We start from the raw sequence: 12,317 nt of genomic DNA, 5'->3' as shown, positions 1-12,317 counted from the left end.
CGTTTTTTCAGGTGCCTAAGGCACCAGATCTGTGCAAAGCAATGAGGAACTTGACACAAATGTAGGCATTTGCCCTGAGCTGGCTGATCCACTTAGCCTCAATGGAAGGATTGCCCACTGAGAACAGACCTGGTGCTTTCTGTAGCTATGCCTTTATTAAAGGACGAAAACTGGGTTGTGTAGTGCTGTTTGGCCTCCACGTGTTTACAATATCGAGTGATACAAAGCAGAGAATCTCTAAGGAGGCCCTCCAGGATACGACTTCTGTAGAATATGAACAGGAGTTACTAAACTAGAAACAGACTCCGTGGTCATATAAATCTATGAAACTAGGTGTCATGTGAAGTTAAACAAGGTTCTTAATTTCAAGATATCTGAGATTATGATAACATTCATTAGGACTCTCCAAGACAAGAAGATTAGGCTGTGTTTCCTGAATCACTTGGTCTTAGACATTTCCTTTCTACCAGCCAATCCTGTTTCTACAACAGGGCTACAACAGAGGGAACTCCAGTGACTTGGGAATTCAGCAAGCCAGGGAAGGGGTAAGAGGCACCAGTCTCGTCTCTGCCTCTTACTGACTTTATTATGTGACCTTGGACAAATTACTTAACACCTCTATACCTCAATTTCCTCTTCTATAAGGTAGGAATGAAGAGGATTACCCAGGAAAATGTACGTAGTGTCCAGCACACAAGTGCTAACTAAATGGTGGTTATTGCCAATACTTTTTATTGAGTATAGGCATGAGAGCCTTTTACATAGATTTCTTCAATGATATTTTATTAAATAGGTTTGTTAGTATTGACCAATTTCCAGAAGCAGCGTAATGTATCATCTCCTGTGGTCCCAGTGCCCTATCCCTATCTGAGAAGCTTTGCACACCAATGCTGAAGGTAAACAAATGTTATCTTTCAACACAATTTATTAGAAACATCTGATAACTCACTTTGGTGGATCCCACAGTGCCCTTCCCCTTGTTTCCATACCCCTGACCTCAGATGAAGACGCTTTTGTCAGGTGGAAGATGGTAGCATCCAAGTTAATGATAGTGCAGATGGCTGCATGCTGACAGATTTTGAAGTGACCATATTTTTTCAGTAAATTTCAAATGAAGGTGTGATTTGTGTAAATCTGACCTCTTCCTGTAAAGTGTGCATTTACATATATTTAGAATTTATAAATCCTGACAGATTCCACAATATTTATAGCCCTCCATAAAAAGCCTTTGCCAGTTTGTAGAGCTTTGCATTTGGCTCTCTGGCATGCTTAAGAGAATTTAAATAATAATAAATTTGGTGATTTATTCCACCTGGAACAGAAACTTATTTCCCCCCTCCCCTTGGCTCATTTTGAAGGGGATACTATAAATAGTGCCACAGACGCTGGGATCAGGACTAGGGAATTGAAATTCGAGAGAGAAGTACAGAAACATTTTCATTATCACTGATTCCTTGAGTGTATTTTTAAAACAGTTCTGTTCCTCAAATAATGTACCTTCTCTCCTTTCTCCTGCCCTATCACAATTATGCTTGAATCTCCAAAACCTGTTGCCAACTTTAGGATTCGGTTACATTAATGGGAAAGAGAGAGTGAGAGTATTAGCTGACTAGGTAGGAGAAAGTTGCCTCTAGGGAGACCAAAGCAACTCTCTCATGTTCATCTTATATTTCATAAGAGTCAGCCAGTAACTGAGTGTCAGTATCTAAAGTGTAAATTCATTATCTGAGACCTCGGTCCTGTATCCTACAGGTATGATGAAAAGCTCACAGTTCATGAAAAGAAAGAAAGAAAGAAACCTAATTGTAATTACAAAAGGAAGCCCAAGGACAATGTCAGAGGATCAATTCATTTCACCCAGCCATGCTCATAATAACTGAGTACAGAATAAGAAACACCTGAATAGTCGAGTCCTAATGCTATTACTTGTTTTCTTAAAAACAAAAATCAACAAAAATCTGGTAACTTGTCATTTGCCATGGAACCTACTGATGAAAGCTGAGAGTAGCCATTTAGTGTAGCATAAGCAGTGTTGTAACTTGTAATATAACTAGGAGATTTATTTCTAGCTTCTTGTTTGAATGGCTGTGAAGGAAGTAGCATTTGTTAAAGGTAGAATAATAATAACTAACATCCATGAAGAACTGCCTATGGGCTGGCACTGAGTAACAAACACATCAAGTGGCTGTGGTTTGATTTGCCACAGCCTCCTAATTGAGTAGTAGGGTTTTTTGTCCTGGTAACTTGGGGCACACTCCCAGTCCCAAGACTTTCCTGAACAATCCTTTACTCTTTACCTAGTAGACTGGCAGATATTTGGACCAAGCCCCAGAGCCTTTAGGGTACCACATTTTAATAATTTGTGGTGAACAAAGTAAATGTTGTAAAACCAGACATTATGAAGCAAGGACCTAGTTGAGTATGATGGATTTCAGGGAAAGCCAAAGAAAAAAAAAGGCTGAATGTTGTATGGGGGTATTGTCTCCCCCACAGAACACAGGTATCTATGGTTCATGGCTCATTCTAAAGCTTTGCTTGAAAAATGACTTTTTAAAGAAGTGTACTCTTAAGGAATGTCCTTCAGGCAGGGAGGAATTTCCTTTGCTTTTCTATAGCATCTTTCTAAGAGGAAGCAGAGGTATTGAGCTGTTAGACAGTTGCTCAGTGTCTTTGTGCTTCTGTGACCACATTATGGATCTAACACATATGGGATAAATAAACTGTTTTCATTTCTTAAAGCACATGGAAGGAAACAAGACAAGAAAATTACCATATTGCTTTTTTTTCTTTTTAAAGCTATTAAAGAGGAGAATCCAGTTAGGGCAAATAAAAATGATTACTGAAAACAGATTTTTTTTTTCCCTTTTCTAGCCTCTTACTGAGCAACAGCAATATGGCAAGACTTGTGGCAAACCAGTGTTTTGATGCACCCTCTTTTGTTCTTCTTCCATAGGGTAATCCCTACATGTGCAATAATGAGTGTGATGCGAGTACCCCTGAGCTGGCACACCCCCCTGAGCTGATGTTTGATTTTGAAGGAAGACATCCCTCCACATTTTGGCAGTCTGCCACTTGGAAGGAGTATCCCAAGCCTCTCCAGGTTAACATCACTCTGTCTTGGAGCAAAACCATTGAGCTAACAGACAACATAGTTATTACCTTTGAATCGGGGCGTCCAGACCAAATGATCCTGGAGAAGTCTCTCGATTATGGACGAACATGGCAGCCCTATCAGTATTATGCCACAGACTGCTTAGATGCTTTTCACATGGATCCTAAATCCGTGAAGGATTTATCACAGCATACGGTCTTAGAAATCATTTGCACAGAAGAGTACTCAACAGGGTATACAACAAATAGCAAAATAATCCACTTTGAAATCAAAGACAGGTTCGCGTTTTTTGCTGGACCTCGCCTACGCAATATGGCTTCCCTCTACGGACAGCTGGATACAACCAAGAAACTCAGAGATTTCTTTACAGTCACAGACCTGAGGATAAGGCTGTTAAGACCAGCCGTTGGGGAAATATTTGTAGATGAGCTACACTTGGCACGCTACTTTTACGCGATCTCAGACATAAAGGTGCGAGGAAGGTAAGAGAAAATCTGTCTGCCTTCAATGGGAACGGGTGTGTCCAAAGAAAATGCCAGAGTGTCTCACAGCTGTAAAGTAACATTTGTCAATTTCTACTGCAACATTTTCTTCAGGAACTCTAGTGTAGAAGTAGGTTCCGAAGGTATTCTAAGACCCCTCATCCTCAGCAGTCATTCGTAATCCCAAACTTGCTGTCACTGAACCTGGCATGATTCTTCAGAATTTAAATAAAAGTGAATTTTAAAAAGTAACTCCCTGGGTCGGGAGGTCCTTTAAGTCTTTAAGGCAATGAAGCCAGGGGAAGCAAAACCATTTGCCCTATAAGGAACTGAAAAACTAGAAACACAACATACCATTGTTTACAAACGCAAAGCAGGGATTCAACATGCTACAACAGTCAATTTATGTTTTGTGTAATATTGCACAAAAAATCTGGAAATTCGAGTTACATTTCTTTAAATTTATTAAATCACAATCAATAGCATATAGGAAATATTTGTTAAATTGGGACAAGCTCTACTTTTCATGTTTCTGGATATTATTTTGTCAAAAAGATATACTAGCATTTAAAATCTAGACCTGAGTTGGGCTCCCTTCATGTTGTAGATCAATAACAAATGGACAGAGTTTAAACACATTAATTAAACACAGTCAGGGATAGCTTTGGTTCTGATAATATACTAGAGACAGATTTGAGCAAATTTCCGAGAATTTTGAAGATGTTTAAATGAAAAACTTCAATAATGAGAACCAGAACCACCACACAGAGATTTTCAACCAGCTTTTTAAGTGTGGTATATTATCAAAACGACCACCTGATGGGAGTGGAGGCATGACATAATGAGTGGGAAAACTAAAGGTAAGAGCAGAGTATCTAGCAAATGGAAGCAAAGGGAAAGGCAAGCAAAGAAATAACACCCCAGTAAAAAGGCCAAGATATCTTTAAATGGAAATATATGAGGATAAGAATATAAATAGTCTATATCATGTAGGTTTAAATGTTTAATGATAAAATTCAAACAGATAAGGCAGGATTGATTCACTTTATTGACTGCCAGCATCCTTTAGGCAGCCCAGTTCTCAGAAACTGGAAGTGTTGAGACTTTCTGGTCTGTCAGAGATTTGCCTTACCTATGTGTGCTGGAAGAAAGGTCACTGCTGGTAAGGTAAAGACCATAGTGGGAACACAGAATGGAGTGGTGGGCTTGACCGTAGTGTGGTGTCAAAAGTTTCAGAGTCTTAGCTGTGGAAAAGTAGCAGAAACTGGTGGCCATCTACTCTCAGCTTTTTCTAGCTTCATGTTCTTCATGGAAGAATCAAGAGCCTTTATCTGCGAAGCTTTTCCTAAAACTTTTGACCAAGGTCTTCGTGGTATGTAACGAATATGTCTTTAAAGCAGAACAATATTGAACTTGTGAGTTCTAAGCTGTAGAGGATAGTTCATGTATTACTAGCAGGGTACATGACAGGGCAATATGGAGCTGTTGCCTTAAACTTGAGTTTGCTATTTATAATAATACACAGCAATTATCCTTATGAACATTTTAGCAAAAGACTATTAGCTTCCAGGATCTTATTCTTGGGGATGTATGATATATGAAAATAGTTGATATTGATATTATTAACTACAGCTTGCCACAATGAAGTAACAGATATTCTATTCATCTACATGAATAATGGTAAAAAGTTAACAAACTAAGATTTGGATTTTAATCCTAATCTACATTGCTCGGTGGATTCATCTAGGTCAGTTTCCTTGCAGTTTAAGAAATACTTAATCTGAGCCCAAATTCTTATTCCTCCACTTCTCCAAATACCTTTATTTGCCACTTGTAAAAAAGGCAATCTTCTGAAGCATTTTGGTTGGGAAAAACCTATTGCTGATGCTTATTTTTGTTATTAGTATTCATTTTGTTTCCTCTAATAATTTAAAAGAAAGTGTAAAATAAACCTGAAAGCTAAAGGCATTTTTATGCGTTCTCAGCTGCTGTCAAGCATGCCGTCTTCTAAAGGTGGTGTGTTGGAAATGTAGATCCCTTCAGATCTATCACATTTCTTCCATCTCCCAGACTAGTCATGTCCTCCAACTGTATTTCAGTGGTTCTGAGGAGTTTGGAGGACTCCTCCCTCCTTCCCTGGACTCAGCTCCACTGTCTTTTCTTGTTCACCAGTCAACTGTAAGCTGAAGAGAAGCAGCTGGGCAAACGAGAAAGGTCCAGTAGAGGTGAGCCCCTTCCATAAGGTCTTCTTCTGTCACCTCCAGACTTTGTCCAAATCCTCAGGGCAGAACTGATGCTGGCATGTACTGCACTAGGCACCAGATGGCTGGAGTATTTTTGTCTTAGGGGAGGGACTAAAGAAGCAAGGTCTGATGGCTCGGGCGTATCTCCAGCTTTTAAGTTATGTAAAGAAGATCTGCTGATGATGGAGCCAGTGAAGGGAAATGTTGAGCTATAGTCTGGTTCAGGGGCCTTTCAGCATAGAAGCTGATCTAATTATTTTACCCTTGAAAGTTTCAGTAAGATTAATGATCTAGATTGTCTTTCTCTTATATAACAAATCATCTATAGAAGGATTAAATATTAATTGATGATCTCTAAAAGAAAGTTCGAAAGTTTCCCTTTCAAGGATCTCATAAATGTACACTTTTCAAAATACAACTGAAGTTCTTGTTCCTTGCACCAGCCCCCACCATCCCATGAAATGATTGCAACATTTAACATGACTTTACAGGTCTATATCTGATCATGATAATGATATTTTTCAACTTGTTACTTCTATCCCCACCCCCACCATAATGTGGAAATTGACATAAGTTATTTTGGGAAAGTAGAATGGAAACCAGATGTAAACATCCATAGTATAGGGGACAGAGAATTCAGAATTTTTTTACCTTGAAATCTTAAACTGTGAGACAAAAGTAGTTGATCTTTGCTTGAGATGACTGAGCTTGTGAGATTCAATTCTCCATTTCTTTGCCCATGTGTTTGTTTTATACTGGCTAGTGTTGTTTGATGGAAAAATAGTGTTTTCATTGACATTAGACTAATGTAGCATTTATGTTCTTTTCGGAATGTGACACATCTGATACCTATTTTACTAGTAAGAAAAAAGTGTAATCTCATCATAAAAAATTTATTTCTCTTTTGCCACATACTTATTTTGCTTCCATTTACTCCCTTCATTGTGTATTTATTAAGATAATGAAGGAAAAAGAGGAAACATGGCTGTTGGCAATTTCAGCAGCTCTGTAGTACTTACATTGTTCAATAAACCTAATAATCTACATGGACTAATTCTGACTTATGGATGTCCTGCTTCAGTAAATCAGGGTGATTTTCTCCAGTGAATAATAGACGAGTGCAGTGTGCCAGTACCTTAATTAAAGAGCGGCTCTCTTAGTCTTGATCTCATTTTAATTTACAGGGTAATACTACAATAATATCACTAATGGAAGGTACATTAAAGGGCATCAAGTAGCATTAACTGTATTAAATTATGGTACTTATGTTAATTAACTGCTGAAGCAAGATGGTTCTAATGGCCAAAAAGGTCATCTAATGCATAAATAAAATCTACTCAGATGAGGGGTGAGAGGAGAAATTAGAAGTAGATGTTTGTTCTGAACATCTTTTTATACAGACCGGGGGTTAAACTCAAAAGCTGTTAAATATAGATAATGTCCAAAATATTTTCTTAGTTACACCATTGGAAGCTTTGATTTTTAAGTATTTTGTTTTCTTCTAAGCTTTCCATAATTAAAATAATTGAAAAAATGAACACTGTATTTGTCAGCTGCATAGATTTTATGGAATATAAACTCAACATTATTTATTGTTTTTTTGAGGTAAACAGTTTCAAGGAAATAATGTGATTTAATGTAATAATTTGTAAATCTGAAAGACAAATGAATCTTTAGTAATCTACTCATTTATTTTTAAGATACGCTATCAGCCACATATCAAGTTACTGATTTTAGCCATAAGACAGTGGAAATTCTATTTTAACAGTAAAAACTTGAAGAAAGTGGCCTGGAAAACTCCCATCAACATCTTCAGTATTCACCCTTTAACAAAATATTCCTAAAGGTAATTATCGGTCATTTTTTCTCAATGGTCATTACACATTTCTTATCCCTTGCAGTGCCTACTCAGGCTCCATTATAGGCAATTGACTATCATAATAGTGAACAGTATTTTTTCCTTTTTCTACTTCCATTGTTTACCTCCAAGAAAGAAGCCTTGGAATATTAGCACAGAAGTTTCACTTCGACAAACTTTTTGGTGCGATCTTCACTTCATGGATGCCTGTGCTCAGAATCACACTTCCCTGCCTAATCCCAGGACCTGCAAAGGGCCAAGGCCAGAGCCACTATGACTAGGTGCCAGGAGTGAGGCAGGCCCCAACGTCGCTCTCAGGAGTCCAGCTTCTACGTGTAAACCCTTATTCTTTGAATGTCACTACCTTTGTATTTGCTGTAATTAGAACAAGGTGAAGCTGACATCATGTTCTTGAAGCACAGCTTCCACGCGGTTAGTGCAAAAAGATGTGATGTCAGGTAAAAAAGAACACTTGGAGAAATGCAAAAGTATAAAAGCAGTAGAGCACTTTTTACATTTCTGGAAAAATCTGTGTAACCACAGAAGTGACTTGCTAATTAGAGAAGGCTTATCAGTTATTTTGAAGGTTCCCTAAGTCTTTTTCATAACCACAACGGAAGTAAATCTGAAATATTTACTTTTTACCTCTTATGTAAGAGGCATTCCACAAAAACACTTTTTAAGCATTGAGCCTGGCCTTTATTCTTTTCCAATTAGTCTCAATTACTGAGTTTGGGCTTTACTGCCACTTAACAGATTCTGCTTTTTATAACACCTTCTTGCTTTCTGTCATCAATAAATACTTATCCTCCACTCTGGCTTTGATGGTAGACAGATGAAGATGCACCAAGCATAGTCTCTGCTCTTAAGGAGCTGATATCCAGAAGGGACACAGACTTTATAAACAATAACAAAAAAAAATGATGATAATGTGGGTTAAGCGCTTTTACTGTGTGAATATTCAAAGTGCTGTGGTAACAGAGAAGAAGCTACTAATGTAATCTGGAAAGACTAGTAAAACCTTTGATAAAGATGTGACATGTATGACATCTTGAAATATGAGTTTTATTGTGCCAAGCAGCCAGGGGAGAATGGATATCCTAGGCAGACAAATTATACCTAAAAACAGCACAGCATGTTAAGGAACTCCAAGCAGTAAGGAAATGATGGAGTTAAGAGTCCTGAAGATGCCCTACCATCTTCTCTTTATGGATCTTCAGCATGTCCAGGAAGCTGAAGGATTCCTACGTCTTTCTCTCTGGGTCTCCTATGTCATAAGAAACCCAAAATCTTATGGAGTCTCCATATTAATTGACTGCAGGTGAGAAACATTTTTAAGGCAATTGTAGTAAAGGCTATTCTGGTGTAATGGTGCAGACTGGAGAGCTATAACATTGCTTATTTGTGGAGCAACTATAGCTCCAAGCCCTATTTCTCAAGTGGAGAATCCAGAAAAGCTTTACACATTCCACAGGAGCCATCATATGGCAGTGGTCTCAGATTTGCTTACAAAGTCAGTAGAACTTGTTGACCAGTCATATTTTGGGGAAGACTTCTTAGTGAATTGGATGGTGGGGTCAAAACTAAAATAGGGAATAAATACTGAAATAGGCTTTTAGTTAATTCATGATTTAGCTAGTTAATTTATTGTGCCATTTCAAGTAGTAGAAATTCTAGTTAAAGATTTGAAAATACTTGTCTAATGTTATAGAGAGAGATTTGAGCTCAAATATAGGTTTGAGAATTATTACCTTATATGTGATGGTGGACGTTTTGAGAATCAATGATATTGAGGATTTTTTTTTGTTCATAGGTATAAATGACCATTATAGAACATTTACAGAATCCTGTGGAATATTACTATGTAAAAGGTAATTTCTGAAGGAAATCAAGAAATAATCTGAGAAAATTCAAAGAGAAGGGATTGAGTTAATGTCATTCTAATAGTCCCCACTCATATTTGAGTAATAATCCTTTAAATTTGTATAGCATTCAATTTACAAAATTCTTGTCAGGTACCTTATTTCCTTTAGTGCTTACAGGACACTTGTGAGACAGGTGTTGGTTAACCCCATTTTGCATAGGCGAAAACTCAGGACCAGAGAAGTGCCATGACTTTTTCTTTAACATCACACATAATAAAGTGGTAAAATCAGGTTTTTCACAACAAACCTTAGGCTTTTGCCAAACATTATGCTCTTACAGTCACGCCAGCCTGAGGTCAGCTCAGTATATGTAGAAGACCCCCAAAATTCCCAAAGAAGCCATCTTTAAATAGCAACAGTGAATCAATACATCTTATGACTCTGCCCATCTTGGAATGTTCTGGGAGTCACACTCCATGGCTTTTGGCTCAGTGTTTTATTACACCAGGCTGCTCTGTGTTTATCTGAACTCTAACTTCTTACTTCATTTTTATCAACTTTCAAATGTGTGATCGGGTTCATTTGTCACATTGTGTTAAGTCTAGGTGTTTAACTACTAAAATCAAATTGTGGTGATAACTTCTTATTTTTTCGTGGGGAGACAAAAATAAGCTGAATTTTCTCAATGTTAATTTTTCTCCAATATTTCTTCATAAACTTTTAGTATGTGCACCTGCTTTCAACTAATGGGCATCATCAAACACTAAAACAAGTCATATGTCTTAATGGATGAACTTGGAAATGGCCAACTACTTTCGCTTACTTTAAGCAAGTTCATACTTCAAGTGAGGGCAATGTGTTTTTCCTTTTAACTTCCACCTGTAAGTCCACATTCTCTCTTCTGAAACTATTGTGAATAAATGTGCTGCCTCTTTCATATAATAAAATTTCATAAATTTGTAACCAATGATTCTGTCCACCAGGTCCTTTTTTCAAGCTAAACGGATATTAAACCATTCTACTAAAATTTAATTTACTTGCCTTTTAAAAGGCAGAATGAAGTCCAGTAAACAAGAGTATTCAAATGAAAAGCATAGTAATCATAATTAAAAATTAAAAAGCAACATAAAATATTGCTACTTAACTCCAGTGGAAACACTTAGAATAAAGACTTTATGGTATGCACCCATCGTAAGTGGACAACTGAGGGCCATTCTGATTTGGGGCATATTTTTAAAATCCATTAGAAGATCTTGAATTATAAAGAGAATATATGCATAAGCAGCTCATTTTCCTCTGAGGTTTGTACTATTATAAGGAGAGAATGTATCTAATAATTCCTCCATTTAAATTATGAAATTCATTAGCATGCAGAAAAACAATCCGGTTTAGGAGCTTGTCTCTTTATCCTTAATTCCCTAGTGCCATAGATTTTTTAAGCTAGTGGGTCATTACAGGAAAGATGTCTCTTTTTTTTTTTTTTTTTTGAGACGGAGTCTCGCTCTGTCGCCCAGGCTGGAGTGCAGTGGTGCTATCTCGGCTCACTGCAAGCTCCGCCTCCCGGGTTCCCGCCATTCTCCTGCCTCAGCCTCCCGAGTAGCTGGGACTACAGGCGCCCGCCACCTCACCCGGCAAACATAAGGTTATTTAAGCAAAAGGCCACAAAATGGATAAATAAAATAATTTCTTCCCTCATTTAACTTAGCATTTGTAAGGGAAGCTACATTCCAGCTACATCTGCATGCCCAAACAATGGAAGGCAGGAATACACCAACTTCCGCAGCCCTGTTTTTTATCCTGAATCTGTGCTATACGTCTTCGCAATGTCTTGCTGTCCTTCTGTCCCTAGGATCAGAGTTTTTTCATAACACGTTAGGAAATGTTGGCCATTGTTTGATACTTAGTGTAAGAGTGTTTTGGGACCTATGTGATCAATGGTTCAGTAAAGAGACTATTTCCATTCATTCTCTAAATAAATACAAGAACAAATGTGTTAATGTCATGAATTTTATCACAGTAATTTGATTGTTTGGATTGATATATTGATTCTGTTGCAATATGGGTCTATATTTTCAATTCAATAAGCCACTTTTAGAACTAAGTATATTAGTTTAACCAGAAATGACTGCACTGCACAAAAACTCATGGTTGCTATTTCTACCTCCCTTTTATAGGTACAAAAACTACATCTAAACAAGGTTAATAAATAGCAAAGGGGAAAGGAAAATTTAAAAATTACTTATGTTGGCATATAAATTTATTTCTGAACTCCCCTTAAAAAACATTGAAAAAATGGATGGAAAGGCTTTAAATATGTGAAACAGGAGCCTCACAAACCCTACTGGTCCAGAATATTATAAAAGTGGGGTAGTTACTACATTGGCTCTTTCTTGCATTGTGACTGGTACCTAAGACAACTGATATTATGCTATAATTATATTTAGAGAATAAAGGACAAGTCATTAGGATTTTAAAATCATTGTCTGTCTTATTTTAGAAGGAAACATTGGCTAAGAGACAAGAGAAACAGATTCTCACTCTGGTTGTGCTAATAATTCTTTGTGAGCTCAGAATAGGTCATAGTTACCATAATCAGAGTCTTCTCATCTACAAAATGAGATTTTTATACTAGCTTACTGTTTCTCAGAATGTACTCTTCAAATAAAGTCCAAGATGGTCAAAAACATTTGGGATGTTTTTGATCCCAATACTTCCTTCTATGAGAATCACAATGTATATTCATATATTAAAGACCCT

The 12,317-nt window shown here is 37.3% G+C and overlaps 1 protein-coding gene across 8 annotated transcripts in view; it reads left to right on the top strand.

Annotated features, from left to right (window-relative positions):
- The window catches only part of NTNG1 (netrin G1), a 352,669-nt gene that overhangs the window by 184,212 nt on the left and 156,140 nt on the right, over positions 1 to 12,317 (top strand). For all 8 annotated transcript variants that reach the window (XM_015146226.3, XM_015146203.3, XM_028831051.2 and 5 more), the window contains exon 3: positions 2,954 to 3,594. In XM_015146226.3, the coding sequence (XP_015001712.1) occupies positions 2,954 to 3,594 (641 nt within the window). The remainder of the gene's footprint in view (positions 1 to 2,953; positions 3,595 to 12,317) is intronic.

The sequence above is a fragment of the Macaca mulatta genome, chromosome 1 (assembly GCF_049350105.2).
Source record: "Macaca mulatta isolate MMU2019108-1 chromosome 1, T2T-MMU8v2.0, whole genome shotgun sequence".
Lineage (NCBI taxonomy): Eukaryota > Metazoa > Chordata > Mammalia > Primates > Cercopithecidae > Macaca > Macaca mulatta.
This window is presented reverse-complemented; position numbering and strand designations above follow the sequence as displayed.